Source organism: Chanodichthys erythropterus, chromosome 2 (assembly GCF_024489055.1).
Source record: "Chanodichthys erythropterus isolate Z2021 chromosome 2, ASM2448905v1, whole genome shotgun sequence".
Lineage (NCBI taxonomy): Eukaryota > Metazoa > Chordata > Actinopteri > Cypriniformes > Xenocyprididae > Chanodichthys > Chanodichthys erythropterus.
The window spans coordinates 39,016,171-39,040,084 of NC_090222.1; the positions used below are offsets into that span (position 1 = coordinate 39,016,171).

The 23,914-nt window shown below is 35.6% G+C and overlaps 2 protein-coding genes across 3 annotated transcripts; one reads left to right on the top strand and one right to left on the bottom strand.

Annotated features, from left to right (window-relative positions):
• The first annotated feature begins 219 nt into the window (after positions 1-219).
• On the top strand, positions 220-8,778 carry efhb (EF-hand domain family, member B). The gene is made up of 13 exons (XM_067397820.1): positions 220-308; positions 413-475; positions 1,333-1,476; positions 1,713-1,887; positions 1,972-2,082; positions 2,404-2,533; positions 3,722-3,805; positions 3,906-3,973; positions 4,270-4,424; positions 5,352-5,559; positions 5,686-5,904; positions 7,261-7,442; positions 7,555-8,778. Exons 1-13 carry the CDS (start codon positions 255-257, stop codon positions 7,699-7,701), a joined length of 1,740 nt encoding a protein of 579 aa, XP_067253921.1. The 5' UTR covers positions 220-254; the 3' UTR covers positions 7,702-8,778.
• A 6,885-nt stretch (positions 8,779-15,663) lies between these two features.
• Positions 15,664-23,711, bottom strand: si:dkey-82o10.4 (uncharacterized protein LOC797793 homolog). Of its 2 annotated transcripts, none has more exons than XR_010896190.1 (5): positions 23,259-23,711; positions 22,553-22,624; positions 22,342-22,468; positions 19,527-19,667; positions 15,664-16,207 (listed from the first exon to the last, which is right to left on the bottom strand). XR_010896190.1 is itself a non-coding variant. In XM_067397835.1 (5 exons), exons 1-5 carry the CDS (start codon positions 23,637-23,639, stop codon positions 16,129-16,131), a joined length of 804 nt encoding a protein of 267 aa, XP_067253936.1. In that variant the 5' UTR covers positions 23,640-23,711; the 3' UTR covers positions 15,664-16,128. The 2 variants fall into 2 exon arrangements, 1 of the variants encoding a protein (XP_067253936.1); XM_067397835.1 differs by having other exon boundaries at positions 19,527-19,671.
• Positions 23,712-23,914: the final 203 nt, after the last annotated feature.

The window sequence follows — 23,914 nt, forward strand, 5'->3', positions numbered from 1 at the left end:
TATTTTTATCCGAGCTTTCTTCAGTTAAAAGCGCATTGTCAGCTTTGGAATTTGTTGTAGGGATATAAATAGATTAATTTTAGAATAGCAAAGAAACGAGCTTAGAGAGATTTTCTGACAGGTGTGCGTCAGTCAGCCTGACGCAGTGTTTCCCTCAGCGCGTTGTCAGGTAACGGAAGGTAAACAAACGCTGCTGTTGTGAAGCTGTTGCTTTTTGTTTTAATGGCTGTATATAAACCTGTGAGTTTGTAGACATGAGTCTCACATCCACCCGCAGACGCCGAGACGCGTTTCCAACCATCCGCGCGGTATGACTAATTATTTCTCAGAAGTTTTGATCTTTTACATATAATGAGTGACTGTTATGCAACAAATGTTACAAAATGCTCAATATGTTCATTTCCACTTAAAGGCAGGGAAGCTGATTCCAGTAGGAGACAGAACTAAGTCTTGTCTGCAGGAAATTACACCAAGGGTGGGTCATTCAGATGACATGAGTGATAGTGAAACATATACTGTACTGTATATAATTATGTATGTGTGTGTGTGTGTGTGTGTGTGTGTGTGTGTGTGTGTGTGTGCATGTGTTTATATATGCGTGTGTATACATACATGCACATACATATGCATATATATTTAATAAACACACACACACACACATATTTGCATATGTGTGTATGTGCATGTATGTAAATATACATATATATGCACACACAGACACCCACACACTCATATATAAACACATATATGCACACAGACACTCTGACACACACATATGTTTACACACACACACACACATATACATATATATAATATATATATATATATACACACACACACACAGATTTGGGTAGTAATGGATTACATGTAATCTGGATCACGTAATCAGATTCCAGATTCTTGTAATTAAACTACTTTTTAAAATACTCATAATCAGACTACAGTTACTATTTTATGGATTACATGATTACATATTATTTACACAATGGCAGTAAGTTGTTCACAAATCATTGATTCTCCTAATTTTAATTTTTGGAATATATTTTTTGGAATCTATTTTATAATATATTTGGAATATACTTTGTATCTGTCAAAATAGTAAAATAGTAAAATAAGGGTTAAAACAAAAGTAATCTAAATGTAATCCAAAAGTAGTCAGATTACATCACCAAAAATGTGTAATCTAAGAGATTATATTACTAATTACTGATTACAATTCATAAGTAATACCAAACTCTGTATATATGTATGTGTGTGTGTGTGTGTGTGTGTGTATATATATATATATATATATATAATATAATATTGTGTGTATTTATTTATTTTATATAGACTGTAACTCCACCTGTGGTGAGGAAGTTTGTTAGTTCTGCTCGGCCGCCCGTTGGGACAGTTCGGGTTTTCCATGGAAAAGCAAATGATCCTGACATTGCCAGCACGCTAGTCCATGGTGTGAAGACTAAATCATCCATTAATGTAAGACATGTCAAATCAAATAATTAATTACGTGACTGTATTTGTTCTCATTGCTTGATGTTCAAACTGTTTTAACTTTGAATTAATGTTTTTTTTGTTTTTGTTTATTGTTTTTCAATTAAAAGCTCATTAATTTCTTTATTTATTAAAAACACGTCTTTATTTCAGGTAAAATAGATATAGGAACATTTTATAACAGGGAAAATGTGTTCTTTGTGCTTTGTATGGAATTTTAGGCAGGATCAGTGATTAACCCCGCACCAAAAACACGCTTTCAGGAGAGGCTGCGTCAGCTTCAAGAGGTCACCATCAATCAGAAAGCACCTCTTGGAAGGTCACAAGTTCAAGGCTCTGGTTTACCAGGCTGGATTGACCCTGAGAAAACAGCTTTTGGTGTCACAACGCTCCAGTGTAAGAGTGATAGTGAAACCAGCATGCTCATGAATCCACTCAATAATAGTTTTTTAAAAAGAGTGTGAATTCCTTTAAATGCAGTTTCTAATGGTGGCGAAGTCATCAATCCACCCAAAACTGCTCATCAGGTGGAGAAGGAAGCAAACGAGGGACATCAGCTCTATATTCACTCACACGGCTCATACCTTGTAGGTCAGTTATTAGCCCGTTTAGGGCTCTCAGTCTTTGGTTTATGGACCTTGGTCAGGTTAGACGCAATATTGAATTTAATGCAAGGTAACACTTGATTTTGATGCTCCTCATTCTACTGACTATAACTTACTCTACTTACACGTAGTACTCTGAGAGTTAGTCAAAATAAAGTGTGAATTAAATATGCTGCTACTCTGACTAAGGTCTACAGCTTTGCATTTTAGTTGGTTTCAAATTGAATTCTTTCTCTCCTGTGTTGATTTTGGCATCGCTTTTGTAAATGAAGATAGACTGACTGCATTTGTCTTTTCGCTGTTGCAGGGGAGCGTGTGGACAGGAAGTACAACTGGAGTCACTATGGGAGAGAAAGTAGGTTTGGTGTCCCTACACCTCATCACAATGATGGGAGAAACATCTCCAGATCTCTCCACTGGCCCAGTGACACACTAATGTAAACTTATACACATGCACCTTAACTTTACTTTTTGCTTATAACATTTTTTTTTGCATTAATTTGAGTTGATTTTAAATTATTTCTATTTTCAGGTAAATTTAAATGTTAATATATTTAAATTTATAAAAATTGTAATACATTCAAAACAGTCTCTTCTGCTCACCAAGGCTGCATTTATTTGATTAAAAATACAGTGGAGATTGTGAAATATTTTTTTACAATTTATAATAGCAGTTTTTCATGTGAATATATTGTAAAATGCAATTTATTCCTGTGATTAAAGCTGAATTTTCAGCATCATTACTCCAGTCTTCAGTGTCACATGATCCTTCAGAAATCATTCTAATGATGATTTGCTGCTCAAGAAACATTTATGATTATTATCAATGTTGAAAACAGTTTTTGATTCTTCATTTTTTTGTGGAAATAGCAATACTTTTTTAGAAAGTTCAGAAGAATAGCGTTTATTTGCATTTTTATTAAAGCATTTATCAAATAGAAATCTTTTGTAACATTATAAATCCTTAATGAATAAACATATTAATTTCTTTTTTAATCTTACCACAAATTATTGAATTGTATCACTGTTTACACAAAAATGGTGTTTTCAACATTGTTAATAATAAAAATGTTTCTTGAGCAGCAAATCATCATATCAGAATGATTTCTGAAGGATCATGTGACACTGAAGACTGGAGTACTGATGCTGAAAATTCAGCTTTGCATCGCAGAAATAAATTATACTTTTCAATATATTACAATAGAAAACTGTCATTTTAAATTGTAAAAATATATCACTGTTTTTACTGTATTTCACTGTTTTTTAATAAATTCACTGTGTTTTTAATAAATAAATGCAGCCTTGGTGAGCAGAAGAGACTTATTTCAAAAACATTAAAACATTGTAATCACTTTCGCTAGTACTGTATATACACACACTGTACATACTGTATGAAAGAAAAATATATAGGTAAAGAAAATATTTATAGCTAAATCAATATATTTTAGGATATAATTATGCCTCCAGAAAGGTAACAGTGTTTTATGACAACTATTATGCATGAATATTCAGTTTATAATGTCAATTCATATTTCATTTAAAATTTTCTTAATGACAATCTAATATGACACTGTGAATGACAACATTATCAGAAATGAACAATTAATTAATCCTCATGTCTTAAGGCAAAACAGCGCAAAATTAGTCTCGAAACGCTGCGACAACTTCAGAGAGAAGACTCAGCCACAAACAGGCAAAGTTCATGATCCGTAAGTCATGATTAAGAGCATTTTTGTTAAATACTAATGACATTTTCATAGTTTCTGCCACTGTGTAAATCATCTTCTCTGTCTGTGCATTAATTTATAGAATTGCAGAGACATTAAACGTTCCCAGTGATCACACGTTCGGAGTCTTGATGAAACCTGACAGCTTTGGTAATTTGAGTCGTCTGTCACATTCTGAGTTTGATATGTCAGAAATAAATTAGCAGCCAGTATTGTAGAGAATTTATGATTTGTTCTTTCTAAGTGTGAAATAATCATTGTGGAATTTCAACTTCCTGTAATCAGTCCGAAATGAACATTCATAGTGTTTTAAATAAATAAAATGAAGCCTATATTTAGGCAAGCAATTTTTTTAAGGGGCTTACACATGATCCGGGTATGTTCTTGACCAGTTTTGAGAGATTCATCCATCTAAACAGTAGTCCTTCCTGTTGTTTTTTTCTCAGGTGTAGGTGATCTTCTGCATCAAACTCCCCCTGGCGAGTACCTGAAAGGTAAAGACCGACAGCGAACGCTGGTCAGCGCTGTTCGCCAGCACCTCAAGAAGTCCAACTACCAGAACTTCAGCTCATTACTAGAAGCATTCAGATACTATGACAAGGTCAGAAGCTGTTCTCATTGCATGAGTTGTATTGGTGTAGTTAGGAATTAAAGGGCATGCCATGCCATTCATTTCTAAAGAAAAGCGTGCTGAAAAGCATTGGTAACACTTTATGTAGAGGGGACCTATTATGCAGAATTCACTTTTATGTGGTGTTTGCATATACACCGATCAGGCATGACATTATGAGCACTGACAGGTGACGTGAACTACACTGACCATCTCTTCATCACGGCATCTGTTAGTGGGTGGATATATTAGGCAGCAAGTGAACATTTTGACCTCAAAGTTGATGTTAGAAGCAGGAAAAATGGACAAACGTAATGATTTGAGCGAGTTTGACAAGGACCAAATTGTGTTGGCAGACGACTGGGTCAGAGCATCTCCAAAACTCCAGCTCTTGTGGGGTGTTCCCGGTCTGCAGTGGTCAGGATCTATCAAAAGTGACTTGCAAGATCTCAATCCAATCGAGCATCTGTAGGGTTTGCTGAACAAACAAGTCCGATCCATGGAGGCTCCACCTCACAACTTACAGGACTAAAAGGATCTGCTGCTAACATCTTGGTGCAGATCCCACAGCACACCTTCAGGGTCTAGAGGAGTCCATGCCTCGACGGATCAGTTTTGATAGCAAAAGCGGGACCAACACAATATTAGGAAGGTGGTCATAATGTTATGCCTGATCGGGGAGCAGCAGCTCATTTGCATTTAAAGACACAAGCATGAAAACAGCATGTTTTCCCACAAAAATGGCTATACAACATGTTATAATAAATTATCTGTGGGGTATTTTGAGCTGAGACTTCAGACACATTCTGGGGACACCAGAGACTTAAAATCTTGAAAAAAGGTGCATTAAAGGTCCACTTTGAAGGCTTTATCTATAATGCATTATAAAGGTTTTCTTTGATGTGTCTCGTGCTGCAGAAGGGTCAAGGGAAAATCGATAAGGAGGATCTGAAGGACGTTTGCCACCGGTTTAACATGATCATCAGTGACCCGGTCCTTGATGAGCTCATGAACTATTGTGATGTTGATAAAGACGGACAGATTGATTTCATGGAGTTTTCCAATTTTCTTAACTGGAAAGACAAAATGCCAATCAACAGGGTGGAGCAGAAAATTCTCACAGGAGGTGAATTTTAAATCTGTCAATCCTTGTGATTCATCTTTGAGCTAAATGGTTGGGTTCAAGGCTTAAAATATTGGAGACGATGAAAAAGCGTGTTTCAGATATTAATTTATGGCTTGTACCCTTTAGAGCGCATGGCCTGGTCAGCCCCGGCCAACATGCAGCGATCAGACCTCCAGAAAGCCAGCGCCACGAAGCCTTTGATTAGAGCTGAAGATCTGGAACCTGTTGAGGTGGGAAGCAGCAGGAAGACTCCAAAAACTCTGCCCAGACCCAGAACTGTGCAGGACGACTTCATCACCTCGTCTTCTGTCATCAGTGCTGCCGTAGGTGGTCCTTCCCCTGCCAGTAAGTCTCACACAAAACCTTTGAATCTCTTTAAACTGCCTAAACAACCTCCAGGCTTTTGATTAACACTATAAAGCCTAAATTTCTAAGGCCTCTAAATTATCAACATGATCAAACATGTTGCATAGAATATAATGCATGCATTCTGTTGCCTGAGTGATAGATATATATATTTTTTTTTTTGCAAGTAAAATGACTTTTAGTATAATTGTAAAAACATCCACCTTCAGGTCAGTTTGCTAAGAATAACTTTTATAATTGTTAGTAATATATCAAGATGAACACATACTGGACTGAAGCAACTGAGGTTTACTTGGTTTATATATATATATATATATATATATATATATATATATAGATATATATATATATATATATATATATATATATATGGGTCATTGACAAATGAGGTTTAAAAAATAAACATAATGGAGATATAATTAATTTTGAAGTTTTATTAAGTGTTAACAATGAGATTATGTGGTTTTTATCATTAACACTGCTTTTGTCACCAAAAAGTCATTTGGTTTAACCAAAATTTCAGTTTTACAGAATGACGATATTTTCAAACATTGCTAACAGGCTGATATCTAACAAAAGGACAATCAAATATTTTATATTTAGTACAAGTTTTTAAAATATTACAACATTTTCCATGTTTTATAGCGGTTGCACCGAATGACCTGATGTTTCGGGACATGCCTATGAGCGAAAGTGAAAACATGAATTTATCAAATAGTTAAGAGAGAGTTAGTTACTTTGCTTCATGACCATGTGGTCCTTTGTAGGTGTCTGAATGATGTCACATCCTGTCACATGATATTGACCACATGACTTGATCCAAAATGGTCCCTTTATATTGGTTACTCCGAATGACATCTGGACATTCTTTCTCATAACAAAGCAACGACTTCTACACATAATTGTAACGCCATTTTGCACTATGTTGATATATGATGTTATAAAATCATGCCAGAATAAAAAATATATACATTTATTACATTTTAAGATATTTTAATCACAAATGAAATGGCTGTATTGGCCTTTGGACGGTTAAACCGAATGACCTTTTGACACTTCAGAATCTTTAAAATACCTTTATATGTAGCAAAATATAATTAAAACCTTTTGGATTCAATAAAAGAGATCTAGTTGTACTGCCTTACATGCTTTAGATGTCATATCTTTGTTTTTTATTATTATTAGGCCTTTGGACAAAAAAAATGACCAGTCACGTCATTGACCTAATATATAATATTTAATATATATATATATAATTCATTAAATTTGAGGGCTTTTGAGGAATGTTTATTTATTCATCATCCTAGTTTTCTTCTGATTTCTTCCCTTGAATAGATTATCACATATACGGAGTTCCAACAGTACGGACCGATCTACCTGCTCCTCGTATCAAACGCGTCAGCGACAGGACAAACTACGGAGATGAAGCGACAGCACATTATCTGCTGCACCCCCCTTTGCATTTCCTCTACGGCGTCCACGAAGGAGAGTTTTTTAGTCCTCGCAGTAAAGAAGAGGTGGGTTTTAAATGGTAATTTATGATTTAAAGGTGGTTTAGGCTGGCCAAACAATTATTACAAACAGGTTAATATTAACATGTTGATAAAAGGTATATTGCATATCATATAGATTGCACAGATATTCCAAAAAGTGGGTCTCAACGTTCCTGAGGAGACTTTTGAGGAAGCCTGGAAGCTGGCGTCCACGAGACATCCTGTTGGTGACGTATGTGTGGAGAGCTTTCGAAAAGTTCTTAATGAACTACAGGCAAATTAAAGTATTTTAATTGTCCTTGAGCAGAGGTTTGTTCTTTTATTTATAATGCACCATTAAATAAAGACTTGCATTAAAATATGTGATACTTAAAGTGGACCTATTCTGCTTTTTTACATGTTCATCTCTCTTTAGCATGTAATGTTGCTGTTTGAGCATGAAAAAGATCAGGGGGAACCCCGCCAAAATATGGGACGCGATTTCTACTGGGTACCCCTCCTGAAACACGACAGGGCTAGTTTTGAGTAGCAATTGGCCGGGTTTTGCTGTGAATACCTGGCAACCCTATCATAGTACAATGCATCGTTGAAGAAATCAACTAGTTTCCCGAAACCATATTGTGACGTAGTGTTGTCACGATACCAAAATTTTGACTTCGATACGATACCCAACTTCAGTATCACGATACCGATACTTAAACGATACTATGGCAAAAACCTAAAACAGTAGGAAAAGTAAATAAATAACATATGACAGAACTGTGGCTAGTGGTTTCCCAAAGTAACTAGCCACTCAGCATTTTTATTGGCCACAATTTTGATGTTGGTAAATTACATTTTATATGATTAAAGCTGACTTTTTTATGCTTAAATTACTTTGAGTCATTTTACTTGATTTAGAAGATTTAAAACACTTTCAAACTTTTAAATGCAGACTGACCACCCAAATCAAGATTACATTTTATATCAGCTGGTATGTACAGGTGGGCAAGAGGTGGACAATGTATGAGCATGAGCTAGTATGAGAACAAGTTATTTGTGTTATGCTATATAAAAGAACAAAGAAGCAAATTACAAAAACAGTAGTAAATTAAAAATAATCTTTTTTCAGATACACTAGGTTTATTTAACATATTTAACAGCTTTTGTTGTTTGATTAACATTAATGATGGACAGGCCTATTTAATTGGGCTGCTGAATGCATGGACGTAACTGACAAATATCCAGTTATTACCCACCTGTTTACGTCCACTTAAGCCATAACCGACTGTATTCACGCGAGATACTCCACATGATGGACATTTAGACATCTGTGTGCACGTGTATTTGACTATTCAGACGCGTGGAAAACTGATCGCGCGCGCGACAGACAGAGAGAGAGAGAGAGAGAGAGAGAGAGAGAGAGAGAGAGAGAGAGAGAGAGAGAGAGAGCGCTTCTGTTGTGTGTCATTCAGCGCAATTCCGCCTATCCCTCCTTCACTAACTGCATGTAAATAACGAATTGTGTGATTGGATTGTAATTTTGTGCTACGACGATCTTCGACGACCATTTGGCTGTAAACTTAAATTATATTCAACTCGCCAAAGTGGCTAGTGGGAGTGGCTGTCATCAAGCCCTGCATGTAAGTGTTTTGACAGTGAGAATATTGATTACTGTAAATAATTAGAGCAATGTTATTAAAGCATAAATTGGTTTAATATAATTGTATAGTCCCTTCACATATTTGTTTTTTAAAATTAATTTTATTTTAGCAACCAGATATCACTTATTAGACTCAATAATACACCTCTTTGCGGATGTCTGCTTGCATGAGTAATATAAATAACACTCATTTAATTTTTGAGAGCATAAACATAACGCTGGTATCACATTCACTAACCTGTCGCTCTTTAAATTCTCTGTACAAATCGGGATGTTTGGCAAGTTGGATGCTCCCTTCGCTTGCGTTATTTTGTAACGTATTTTGCAGACGGGCTTTGTGGTGTCCGTGGGCTTGCCCTGACTGTCGGCAATGTAAGCAAAATAATGCCATATTTTGCTTTGTGCATCTGCGGTTGCGCAGTTGACAGGAATAAACACGCACTCAATGTGCCTCAGAAGCAGCGCGCTGCACACACACTGCTCCCTGCTGTCGCACATTAGGAAATACAGCTGGCACTTAAAGTACCGGTACTAATAAAATGAAGAACCGTACCGTTTCTAAAAGCAGGGTATCGCGATACCTTTCTAGTATCGGTATATCGTGCAACACTATTGTGACGTCATAATGACATCATAACGTCTTTTAATGAATCAGTTTGAGATCGAATTAAAGGGTTAGTTCACCCAAAAATAAAATTTATTTCATTAATTACTCACCCTCATGTCGTTCCACACCTGTAAGACCTTCATTCATCTTCAGAACACAAATTAAGATATTTTTGATAAAATCCAAGAGGTTTTTTTTTTTTATCCTCCATTGAAAGCAATGTAATTACCACATTCAGTGTCCAGAAAACATGGTTAAAATAGTCAACGTGACTGCAGTGGTTCAACCTTAATGTTATGAAGTGACGAGAATACATTTTGTGCGCAAAAACAGAACAAAAATAATGACTTTATTCAACAAATGTTCCTCTTCCCTGTCAGTCTGTTACACGTTTCCATGTTGGCCGGCTCCTGCATTAGCATCACATGCATGCATCGTGCTGCTCACGTGAATAGCTTCGGCCAATAATGAGCCGGCGTTCGGATGTGGAACCTGGAAGCGCCGCCATGAAAATGGCGTAGCAGAATGACGGGGAGAGACAAATTTGTTGAATAAAGTCGTTATTTTTGTTTTGTTTTTGTGCACAAAAAGTATTCTCGTCTCTTCATAACATTGAGGTTGAACCACTGAAGTCACGTTGACAATTTTGATACTCTTTTGGACACTGAATATGATAATTTTGTTGCTTTTAATGGAGGATTAAAAAAAAAACTCTCAAATTTAATCATATTTAAATATCTTAATTTGTGTTCTGAAGATCTGACAGGTCTGGAACGACATGACGGTGAGTAATTAATGACAGAAATTTCATTTTTGGGTGAACTAACCCTTTAATGCTAGATTTTTTGCTATAAATTATTATGGACATGGCATCTGAGGACTAATTCTAATTTTTCTCCGTTATTTTGCTTTATTTCCAGATTCAATCATAAGCTTGCACATGCACACTTTAAAATGGTGCTTTAAATCTCTTGACAAACTAAAAGGCCTTTCTCAAGATAAGGATTTATTAAGTCCACATGTCATGCAAACAAGAAACTATGCTTCTAACCACAGCTCGAGAACTGTCGTTCCAAACACACGACTTTGCGATGCTGTTTGCGAATGTTGGTTTCGGGAAACACTGACTTGTTGAACTATGATGATAATGACTGAACTTGTGAACATGAGCGTTACTGACAGACATGTTTTTTGAAGTTTAAAGCATGAAAACCTGTTCTAGTAGAGCCCAAAAACAAAATCAAGACTTCGAAAAAAGGCATAATAGGTCCTCTTTAAGTTGCAAATGAAAAGCAAGGCTTTTTGACACTATAATCCAAATTTTCCTCTGTTCAGACCATTTAGGAGAAAGCAACGTTAAAAAAGGTGATCTTGCATGCTTTTAAAGCTTTAGATGATTTCAGTATTGTGATGAATGCAGAAACTGCAGCAGAAAAGGTTTGTTTCATCTGAACAATAATCAGTGTGGACACACTAAACTAGTAATAATTACTGCTCCAGTGTTTAATTTGAAGTGGGTTCAGACCCTCATGACTTCCGCAACTGCAGTGTTTTATTAGTTCAGATCCATTATTGGGTCAGCGGTAATTTCGGACATGTTATTTGTTTAATTTAGTCTCTTGTCAAATGAAGCAAAGTGCTGCAACGGGCCTGACTGCAATAAGAAGTGCCCTCAATGTAGCGTAATAATAGCTCAGCTTACTAATGAATTCCTGCCTCCCAGGATAACATTGAGTTTACTTGGAGGACATACACTGCATTTAGATTGCTGTCAATTACCGTTATTTTCCCTAAGGACTTTATCACACACTGCTGATAACAGGGAGTTTGGATAATGTGGTGTTATCTGTTATGAATAATGATGCTTATTTTCTGCCGAGATATTAGTATTCACCTATTCATCTCTTGCTTGGACTAGTAAATCTCAATCTCTTTAGTTTGTGATCAACTGGAACCTCTTTACTTAATTAATATACGCCAATTCATTGTGTAAAATCAGGTCCTGCCCAACATTTTAACATGTTGACTAATGCATCAGATTACAGAAGTAAAACGGGTTGTGAGCTGCATTTCATGCAAATATACAGTACAGAGATGAATTACTCTGCCTTATTTGGCAACATCACTTTAACGCATGCATCAGAAATAAATATGAGTTAATGTTTAGTACAACAAACTGATTAATAATAACAGCAGAGAGTCTCTAATCCATGATAAAAGCCTAGAGGAGTGCAAAATAGCTTTGTAAAGCACATTAATGCTTTTATTTTCTTTTGTTCGGTTCACTTGTAGTTGAAGCCAGCGTGATTAATTGCCTAATATGGTATTAACATATTTATTTCAATTGAAACAGGAGGTATGATATCCACTGTTAATCATATTATGACTTGTTTGCACACATGTGACAAAACACCCACGCAAGTTGAACAGAACAATCCATTACTGCCTACAAAAATTATAATAATCCCACAGCCATATTTCTAAATGATTTAATGAATTTCAGTCAATGATAATTCGATGACTCCCTGTAACGCCATGAATGCATAAACAATGACATGCCATAAAAGAGTTTTCCACAGAAATAGGATGACATCCACGCACGGGTGAGAACATCTTCCTGTCAGTTTAACAAAGGATTTATTTTAATATCTAAATTAGGAGATAATTAGTCTCAACAACCATCTGTGGTTGTGTGTGTGATCTGAACATATCAAATATCATAATTAATTGATGCCCTTTATCTGGTTGGAAATCTTCATTTGTGGTCTGCGTGATCTGGAAGTGACTTTTCATACAGTTTTGTTGATGCATCTCTGCTTAATGGAAGTGCATTAAAGATTTGACACAGAAATCTCACGGTCATTACAGTCGACTAAATCGACTAAAGTCACCAATAACAAAACAGATTTTAAATTGTATCATTTTATTTGTGAATAATATTTAGGTGAATCTCATGGAAACTTGCAAATGCATGCAAATGGAAAATAAATTTTGCATCAAGTAAATTAAGCCTGTCTTTAAAATGTTTTGAATTGTGTCATTTATGACAATAAAGCACATCTCCTCTCATTCCCATTGTAGGAGTTTAATTTACACTGAATTTTAATTGAAAAGTAAAGTCATTGCATCCAGACAGATCATTCTCATTGCATTACAGTAATGAGAACTAGATGTTGTCCACATTATAGCCAAATTGATTGTAAAAATTGCTTAAGACAACACAGAAAAACTTAATGGTCCAAAAAATAAGTTTCATTATCTTTATGCACTTAATGTTGTTCTAATTTAAATGCCACTGAATTTAATCCTATAACAAAAAAAAAAAAAGACCCAAAAATGATTAATTATTCACCATCATGTCGTTCAACACCCATAAGACCTTCGTTCATCTTCAGAACACAAATTAAGATATTTTTGATGAAATCCAAGTTTTTTTTTTTTTGTCCTCGTAAATGAAATGACCACATTCGAGGTCCAGAAAAGTAGTGCAGAAAACAGTGGACGTGATTACAGTGGTTCAACCTTAATGTTATGAAGCGACGAGAATACTTTTTGTGTGCAAAAACAAAACAAATAATGACTTTATTTAACAAATTTGTCTCTCCTCTGCTGCGCTATTTTGCTACACTTCCATGTTCTACATCCGAATGCCGGCTCTGGTCATGTGAGCATTACAACGCAGGAGCCGGCCAATACTGAGCCGCTGTTCGGACGTGAACATGGAAATGCAGCACTGCGCCAACAGCATAACAGAATGACAGGGAAGAGGAAAATTTGTTGAATAAAGTCATTATTTTTATTTTGCTTTTGCACACAACAGTATTCTCCTCACTTCATAACATTAAGGTTCAACCACTGCAGTCCCGTTTACTGTTTTAACAATGTTTTTACTACTTTTCTGGACATTGAATGTAGTAATTACATTGCTTTCTGTGGAGGATAAAACTACCTCTTGGATTTCATCAAAATCTTAATTTGTGTTCTGAAGATGAACAAAGGTCTTACGGGTGTGGAACGACATGAGGGTGAGGTACCATCGAATTAAAAAATTGAATTTACCTCGGCATAGTTGAATAACAAGAGTTCAGTACATGGAAATGACATACAGTGAGTTTCAAACTCCATTGTTTCCTCCTTCTTATGTAAATCTCATTTGTTTAAAAGACCTTAGAAGAACAGGCGAATCTCAACATAACACCGACTGTTACGTAACAGTCAGGATCATTAATATGTACGCCCCCAATATTTGCATATGCCAGCTCATGTTCAAGGAATTAGACAAGGGCAGCCAGTATTAACGTCTGGATCTGTGCACAGCTGAATCATCAGACTAGGTAAGCAAGCAAGAACAATAGTGAAAAATGGCAGATGGAGCAATAATAACTGACATGATCCATGATATCATGATATTTTTAGTGATATTTGTAAATTGTCTATCTAAATGTTTCGTTAGCATGTTGCTAATGTACTGTTAAATGTGGTTAAAGTTATCATCGTTTCTAACTGTATTCACGGATACAAGAGCCGTCGCTATTTTCATTTTTTAAACACTTGCAGTCTGTATAATTCATAAACACAACTTCATTCTTTATAAATCTCTCCTACAGTGTAATGTTAGCTTTAGCCACAGAGCATAGCCTCAAACTCATTCAGAATCAAATGTAAACCTCAAAATAAATACTTTACTCACATAAATCGAAGCATGTACACAGCATGCATGACGAACATCTTGTAAAGATCCATTTGAGGGTTATATTAGCTGTGTGAACTTTGTAAATGCACTGTAATATAGTCGAGAGCTCGTGTGGCAGGGAGCAGGCGAATTAAAGGGGCGGCGTATAGTTAATGTATATCAGTGTATAGTTAATGATGCCCCAAAATAGGCAGTTAAAAAAATGAATTAAAAAAAATCTATGGGGTATTTTAAGCTGAAACTTCACAGACACATTCAGGAGACACCTTAGACTTATATTACATCTTGTGAAAAAGCATTCTTGGGCACCTTTAAATGCTGTTTAAGGCAGTCACAAGCTCGTGGGCGGGGGAGCGCCAGATTTAATGGGGCAGCGCGCTAAATCAGTGCATATGTAATTATGGCTGAAAATAGGCAGTTAAAAAAATTAATAAAAAAAAATCTATGTGGTATTTTGAGCTGAAACTTCAGACACATTCAGGGGACACCTTAGACTTATATTACATCTTGTTAAAACTAGTTCTAGGGCACCTTTAAACTGTTATAATTGGTTATTTTATTGGAGAAACTGATGCTACATGAGAACATGTCTTCTCCTCTCTGACATAGTCTGTTTCTTGTGGATGTCAATACCTGGTATTAAGATTAGTCTCAGGTGATCCATTCACAAGTGGTCAGTGCTACAGTACATAAAGGACAGGTGTAAACAGGTTGCGATCCGATCAAAAAAAAATTATTCATGCCTTAAAATAGCTTGAATGTAACTCGACACCCTTGCCTCATTATACAGGGTTCAATGAATATGATAATTAGCCCCGCCTCCACTCACTCACACAAGCTCAGAGATCCACTCGCTCAACTTACTTCAGTAAACGCTTTACAACACATAACAGTAATTAATATGAATAGCCTTGACTTGTTATCAAACAGCTAATAATGTGTTGCTAATGTTGCACAAACCATGTTCCTGATCTTCATCTCAGAGCTGTCTTCTAAAAATCAGTATCCTTACAAACGCTTTGAACAACTCAGAACGTCAGTGGAGAAAGGCATATAGTTCATCATAACATCGTAATATGCATCATACATCCGCTATATTGCTAAATCTACACGATTTTTCATATCAGCATAAAAATATACTGGGATAACCTGGATTCTCTTGAGACTGTCCTGCTTCAGAGCGGTCATAGTTAACGATATGATTGGTTACAAGGTAGTTTGTGACGTCACAGACACCAGCGATTTCAAACTGTGTTTTTTTTCACTGCAGTTTTAAGGAGAAAATACGCAGCAATGGTGTTGACTGATGAATTTGCACATGGTTTGTCTTAAAGCATATTAAAAACATCACATACACACATAAGCAACATTTAAAAACTTGATTTTCGACACAGGGGGACTTTAAACTCTGTTAACAGACCCTCCCCTTGAAATCCAACTGGACGTGTTCATCAGGGACTCATCTGAGACACATTACTAACAGGTGTAAACATTGATGTGTCTCGCCTGACCACCAAGATGGATGTTAACATGAGGTGTCACCTTTATTTATATAGCGCTTTTTACAATACACATTGTTTCTTTACAGTGATATCAGGTAAATAATGCAACAAACTTTGTTTTGGATGTACAGCAGCTCTAGAAGAAAGTTGTGTCATTGTCCAGCTTAAGTAAGTTCAGTGTTTCATTAAGTAAGTTAAGGTGTAAATAAGATCTTTGCTTTAGTCTGGTAAAGTCGATGTTGTCTAGCAAGTCTTGCTTTTTTTTTTTACTCCAGTTGCTTCCAGTGCCATATCCGGGTCACCGTCCACTCTGGATCAGCTCCAGCAGTCAACTCGCGATAAAACCTTCAAGAAACACATAATTATAAGTTGTTAATATTTCTTTACAGACTAGAAAATAGAATGAATGTATACATTTTCTTTGCTTTTGAAATGCAGGATAAGGATTTTAAAAAATCTTTCAAATTCAGACTCTGAATCTTATGTGAATCATTTCGACTGATTCACTGAAAAGAATTGACTCAGCAGAATGATTCACTTATGAATCGGACCTCACTATGGCTTGCAGGCAAATTTTACGCTACACAAGCAATATCTAGCTGATGAAATTGTCATGAAATGCTCTGAGACTTGCAGGTAAGATCCAAGTGCAGCTTTAATAAGGGCAATCCAAAATCGTAGTATAGCCAAGCAAGAGTCAAAAACCATAGATCAGTCCACACAAAACAAGAAAACAAAAACCAAACAGAGAAACAAGAATTCAGTGTGCTCAGACACGCATGTAACAATAGTTAAACCTTGATCACAAAGGCAGAAACAAACTCAGTATAAATAGACAGACACTAATAACATAACTCAAGACAGCTGGGTGTAATGAAGTGATAATGAGTCCGGGAAGTGGGTTATGGGAAACGGAGTCCGAGATAGTGGCAGTAGTCGGGGATGGAGTGCCCTCAGGTGGCTAATCAAAGGCACTCCAGTAGGTGATCATGACAGAAAAATGTTAAAGCAGAGCATCACTAGAAAAATATATATTCTGTATAGAAATTTGCATTGCTTTTTTTGTCTTAATTATAACAAGCAACTAACTACGGAAGCTTGTTTCTGCCAATAAATAAAGAAATTAAAAACCGTAATTGCAACTTTTTAACTCACAATTCTTTTTTTTCTGTTACTTTTTCTGGCAATTGTGATATTTAAACTCGCAATTGTTTGATATAAAGCCAGAATTGCGTGATATAAAGTCAGAAATGTTAGTTAAAAAGTCAGAATTGCGAGATATAAAGTCAGAATTCTGATATAAAGTCATAAATCTGAGTTATAAAGTCAGAATTGTGTGGTATAAAGTCAAAATTGCGATTAAAAAGCCAGAATTGTGAGTTACAAAGTCAGAATTGCGAGTTATAAAGTAAAAATTGCGAGATATAATGTCAGAATTACAGGTTATAAAGTCAGAATTGCGAGATATAAAGTCAAAATTGCGATATAAATCCAGAATTGCGCGTTATAAAGTCAGAATTGTGTGATATAAATCCAGAATTGCGAGATATAATGTCAGAATTACGGGTTATAAAGTCAGAAATGTGAGTTATAAAGTCAGAATTGTGAGTTATAAAGTCAAAATTGCGTTATAAAGTCAGAATTACGGGTTATAAAGTCAGAATTGCGATATAAAGTAAGAATTGTGATATAAATCCAGAATTGCAAGATATAAAGTCAGAATTATGGGTTATAAAGTCAGAATTGCTTGATATAAATCCAGAATTGCAAGATATAAAGTAAAAATTGTGATATAAAGTCAGAATTATGGGTTATAAAGTCAGAAATGCGATATTAAGTCAGAATTGTGATATAAAGTATAAAGAATTACGGGTTATAAAGTCAGAATTGTGATATAAAGTAAAAATTGCGATATAAATCCAGAATTATGGGTTATAAAGTCAGAATTGCGTGATACGAATCCAGAATTGCGAGTTATAAAGTAAAAATTGCGATATAAAGTCAGAATTGTGATATAAAGTCAGAATTGCGAGATATAAAGTAAAAATTGCATTACAAAGTAAGAATTACGGGTTATAAAGTCAGAATTACGGGTTATAAAGTCAGAATTGCGTGATATAAAGTCAGAATTGCGTGATATAAAGTCAAAATTGTGAGTTATAAAGTCAAAATTGTGAGTTATAAAGTCAAAATTGCGATATAACGTAAGAATTGTGATATAAATCCAGAATTGCGAGATATAAAGTAAGAATTGTGATATAAATCCAGAATTGCGAGATATAAAGTCAGAATTATGGGTTATAAAGTCAGAATTGCGTGATATAAAGTCAGAATTACAGGTTATAAAGTCAGAATTGTGATATAAAGTCAGAAATGTGAGTTATAAAGTAAGAATTGTGTGATATAAAGTAAAAATTGTGATATAAAGTCAGAATTCTGAGATATACATTATAACACAAAATTGTGAGTTTATATCTCACAATTCTGAGAAAAAAGTCAGAATTGTGAGAGAAAAAGTTGCAGTTACCTTGTCCGCTTCCATAACTAACAACTGGATAATTTGTTGATCTGCATTTGATAAATTACTTGTTGCACCTGATCAGAGCATGTGGTGAAAAAAGGCAAGTATAGATTTATAATATTGACATAATTTTGATATTGCACTCCTGCTGTAAAATCTGAGAAACTTGATATACTGTATATCATGATGATAAATAAAGCGATGAAAAAAACCCTCAGTGGTGTCAGAACTCGAAAATCACACAACGGAAAAAGGCTTCAGTGCGAGGAAAAAAAAGTGTCACATCCGACCCACACTAGGGTGATCTGAAGTATGACACTTTCACAAAGTTAACTTAGAAACGGCACTCGCTGAGCGACAGCTGAGTAAAACGTGCTAATGTGACAGATGGAAAGATGTTTTGAAACACGAGAGAAAAAGAGGAGTGTGCAAACAGCTGAGAGCGAAACCTATTAGCATCTATATATCCATCAAAGCACTGCGGAAAACAAATGTCTGTCATAAGAGAGAAATCCATTAAGTACATTTAAGATCATTTGAAGCTGTGCTGGCATTCATCAGTCAGACTTATGGCTGTGTGCAGTTTATGTCAACGCTCACCCAAATCTGTGTCTGTGGGGAGAATCTGTCACACGAGGTGCTGTCGAGGAGACACTTTACAAGTGCCACGAAATGAGCGTTTGACTTCTAATTATGTTTTGAGTGTGACTCTTTCAAAGAGTAGTATATGAAATTTACCCTAGAGTGCCAAACATACAGCCGCTCTATGCGTATTTGAACTGAAAACTAATGCTGGTGGCAATTAAGCTGTGCATAAACATAAAGAAACGTAAGGATAACTGAAATGTGCATAGGGTGAATCTCATAAAAACACGCTCAGGTCACATTTCAGCCCAAAATCAGAAAGATTATTATTTTTATTTTTTTTTGCACAGAAAATTAAGCCTATTTATTAGACTATTATATTTTTTTACATGATAATATATAATATATTATATAATAAAAAATAAAAAAATATAGTATTTTATTTAAAATTATTTTTTAATATAACAATATTACATAATTAAATAAAATTTTATACATTTTTTATAAAATACAATTACATTTTTTTTTGGACATGTTCTCATCACACAGCACACTTACTCGTACACAGCTGTGATGATCTTCTTCTGAGGGTCATCTTCTTCAGTTAAATCCATCTTGAAGATACGGGTGCTCTCGGGGTCCTCGGGTACGTCTGCGCTGGACAGGTACCAAAGCCTCATCGTGATGTAAACAAACTTTCTGCCTAGGAGAACATGAGATTTTCAATTTCACTGCTCATCTGTCAGGATTACTGGGTCATTTCTGCTTTGTAGCATTGAGGGGAATAAAGACCCCCAATAATTAAAAGTTGACAGCTGTTTTATGATAGAAATGTTCAATATTCAGTGATGCAAACTACTCAACTTTTTTATGAAATGCCAATGTTTTGAATTGAAAATATGGTATTATTATTAAATGATTCAAGTAATTCATAATTAAATGTGACAAGAAATGTTTTTTTTTTTTTACATATTAGACAAGAATAAGAGTGAATGTGTGCATATTTGAAAATAAATAAATTGATTACTTCATAACTGTAATAGACTATCCTATTTACTATCCTTATTTCTTTTTATTTCTTCCCTTAAATCCATTTTAATCCTTTAATACATTACGGCCTTGCTTTGTATTTTCATGAATGTATATTTTACAAACCTGATTCCAAAAAAGTTGGGACACTGTACAAATTGTGAATAAAAAAGGAATGCAATAATTTACAAATCTCATAAACTTATATTTTATTCACAATAGAATATAGATAACATATCAAATGCTGAAAGTGAGACATTTTGAAATGTCATTCCAAATATTGGCTCATTTTGGATTTCATGAGAGCTGCACATTCCAAAAAAGTTGGGACAGGTAGCAATAAGAGGCCGGAAAAGTTAAATGTACATATAAGGAACAGCTGGAGGACCAATTTGCAACTTATTAGGTCAATTGGCAACATGATTGGGTATAAAAAGAGCCTCTCAGAGTGGCAGTGTCTCTCAGAAGTCAAGATGGGCAGAGGATCACCAATTCCCCCAATGCTGCGGCCAAAAATAGTGGAGCAATATCAGAAAGGAGTTTCTCAAAGAAAAATTGCAAAGAGTTTGAAGTTATCATCATCTACAGTGCATAATATCATCCAAAGATTCAGAGAATCTGGAACAATCTCTGTGCGTAAGGGTCAAGGCCGGAAAACCATACTGGATGCCTGTGATCTTCGGGCCCTTAGACGGCACTGCATCACATACAGGAATGCTACTGTAATGGAAATCACAACATGGGCTCAGGAATACTTCCAGAAAACATTGTCGGTGAACACAATCCACCGTGCCATTCGCCATAGCCGGCTAAAACTCTATAGGTCAAAAATGAAGCCATATCTAAACATGATCCAGAAGCGCAGGCGTTTTCTCTGGGCCAAGGCTCATCTAAAATGGACTGTGGCAAAGTGGAAAACTGTTCTGTGGTCAGATGAATCAAAATTTAATGTTCTTTTTGGAAAACTGGGACGCCATGTCATCCGGACTAAAGAGGACAAGGACAACCCAAGTTGTTATCAGCGCTCAGTTCAGAAGCCTGCATCTCTGATGGTATGGGGTTGCATGAGTGCATGTGGCACGGGCAGCTTACACATCTGGAAAGGCACCATCAATGCTGAAAGGTATATCCAAGTTCTAGAACAACATATGCTCCCATCCAGACATCGTTTCTTTCAGGGAAGACCTTGCATTTTCCAACATGACAATGCCAGACCACATACTGCATCAATTACAACATCATGGCTGCGTAGAAGAAGGATCCGGGTACTGACATTTGGCGCATCATAAAGAGGAAGATGCGACAAAGAAGACCTAAGACAGTTGAGCAACTAGAAGCCTGTATTAGACAAGAATGGGACAACATTCCTATTCCTAAACTTGAGCAACTTGTCTCCTCAGTCCCCAGACGTTTGCAGACTGTTATAAAAAGAAGAGGGGATGCCACACAGTGGTAAACTTGGCCTTGTCCCAACTTTTTTGAGATGTGTTGATGCCATGAAATTTTAAAATCAACTTATTTTTCCCTTAAAATTATACATTTTCTCAGTTTAAACATTTGATATGTCATCTATGTTGTATTCTGAATAAAATATTGAAATTTGAAACTTCCACATCATTGCATTCTGTTTTTTGTATTTGTATTGCATTTGTACAGTGTCCCAACTTTTTTGGATTCGGTTTTGTATGTATATATATATATTTTGGACAAAACTTATAAACATTCTCATAATTAAATGAGCATGGGGTGTATTTGTAATTATTTTACTACTAACATTAACACAACAATCTGACAATTTATGAGGAAATATTTTCTTTTTCTTTCTCTAACCAAATATTTCTTGGGAATATTGTTTTAATTTGTAATCAATTCTTTTTCCTGTGTACCAAATATCACTTTCCCTCAGGTTCGTTTTTTTGTAATAACTCTAACAAAAGCCAGTTCTTAATGACATCGTCCTCCAGGAAGTGACATCACTTAAGTGTGGAGGGAAAACAACAGTACAAACATCAGTAAGTATTATCAATGGATTTTAAATTTAAATCAGTTGGTTTGTTGGTTTTGCAATTCCTGTCTCACAGAAAAAAAACTTCAGCCATCCAAAAAAAAAAAAACTAGTTTATATATATATATATATATATATATATATATATATATATATATATATATAAACTAAAATAACGTGAACACAAAAATCTTAAATGGCTCAGTTTAACTCTATATTTCCATCATGTTCATTTTCTTTAACCAGAGCATATTTCTGGAAGTCTGCTGTACCTGTTTATAGAAATCCCCTTAGTTACAACACAAACATATTCATCATCATTTACAGAGTATTTCTCACCTCTTTGGTCAAAGAATATGGAAACATCCTCAGGCAGCAGAAATATCATGTCATCAAGGGAAATTGCAAGGTGTCTTTTTTGGGCCTCTGACAGAGTTCTACATTTCTTCCTGACACTTTCAACAGCCTGTGAACAAGACAAACAATGTTTTATAGGCCTTGCGTGACTTAAAATGTGAGCCGAATCAGTCATTTACCGTAATAAACAAACCTCTCTGGACATCACACTTCTCAACTCCTCAAACTTTCCTTTGGACAGCATAGCCGACACGTGAAACACCGCCTTCAGAGAGAGAACACTGATCTTCATAATGGTGATCTATTATTGACAAACCAGCTGGTATTTGTTCATTTAGAGATTATTGTTATATTAGGTAATAAATATGTAAAAAAAAAAAAAAAAAAGAGTTTGTTTAATTTCAAAACTTTTTTTTTTGTTTGTTCTGAAATCTCAATTGCTATCATTATATTGCATTGTTTATGTATGTATCGACCAAATGCTCTATAAATATCATTATCCGAAGAACAGTGTTATTTAAGTATCATTCATGAATATACTATTATGATTTTTATTTATATTTTGATTTTTTTAGTAATTAGTTTAATTATAGTTCTAGTCATTTTTTGTTGTAGTTATTGCATCTTTTATGATAAATGCCGCCTTGACAACTAGCTGAAATAAAAGTTTTTATTTTAATAATTTCCATTTTAGTTTCAGTAATTATGTTGTGTTTTTGTAATTTAAATACGTCAATTTTTTATTTTAGTGCATTGTTATTTTTATTTATTTTAGATATTTTATTTCAGTAAATGTTTATTTTTGTGCTTTTAGCATTAGTTAACTACAATAACCTCGCATAAGACTCTGATTTTGAGGATGTTCCCCTTATGGGCCACTTTTGCCCCATCATACCAACCTGTTTCACACCGCTGTCAAACTCCACACTGAACTTCAAGCCAAAATACAGTTCAATTAAAAACAAGATGAACTTATTCCTGATCCACGTGATGGGATCCGGGATCCCCACCACTGTGATGCCAGGATGCTCATTGTCCTTAGAGTCCCTGTCTGCTTCTTTACTATAATGTCTGTATTGCTGCCCAGCCAGTGGCGCAGACGGTCTGCGCAGGTGATGCCATGCGCGCTCTGGAGAAGCTGCGCAGCTGGCATGGGGGCGCGCGCACTGATGCCACCAACATGGTTTGCAATGGGTCTCGACTTTAGTAAACAGAGTCTTCCTCTTCCATGAACAGAGTGCGAGTTCCCGACGTGCAGCCGAACATGTGAATCGTAGCATCACGGACGCGCATTTCTTCTGAAATTGCGCTATGCCGATAAAGCTCGTGAATGACAGCCGCACCGTCCTCAGTCAGAGTCGCTTCCGGAACCCTTATGAAACTAACCAACAATGTACCCATAATGCTTTTGGATTCTCATCACTTGTGTGATTTCTCCAGTAGATGGAGACAAAGACCTGTGTTTCCCATGCGCGCTCCCGCGCCACCCATGACGCACAGACGCTGGATGACATGATGATGATGCTGATGATGGATGGAATTCTTGAACTCCTCA

What these genes read in the sequence shown, in the direction of transcription:
- efhb (XM_067397820.1), top strand. Translation starts at nt 255, where the DNA reads ATGAGTCTCACATCCACCCGCAGACGCCGAGACGCGTTTCCAACCATC. An exon ending in TGGTGTCACAACGCTCCAGT is followed by an intron (nt 1,888 to 1,971) that starts GTAAGAGTGATA and finishes CTTTAAATGCAG; the next exon opens with TTTCTAATGGTGGCGAAGTC. An exon ending in GCAGAAAATTCTCACAGGAG is followed by an intron (nt 5,560 to 5,685) that starts GTGAATTTTAAA and finishes TGTACCCTTTAG; the next exon opens with AGCGCATGGCCTGGTCAGCC.
- si:dkey-82o10.4 (XM_067397835.1), bottom strand. Translation starts at nt 23,639, where the DNA reads ATGCTACGATTCACATGTTCGGCTGCACGTCGGGAACTCGCACTCTGT. An exon ending in CATATTCTTTGACCAAAGAG is followed by an intron (nt 19,672 to 22,341) that starts GTGAGAAATACT and finishes ATGTTCTCCTAG; the next exon opens with GCAGAAAGTTTGTTTACATC. An exon ending in ATCATCACAGCTGTGTACGA is followed by an intron (nt 16,208 to 19,526) that starts GTAAGTGTGCTG and finishes TGTTTCTTGAAG; the next exon opens with GTTTTATCGCGAGTTGACTG.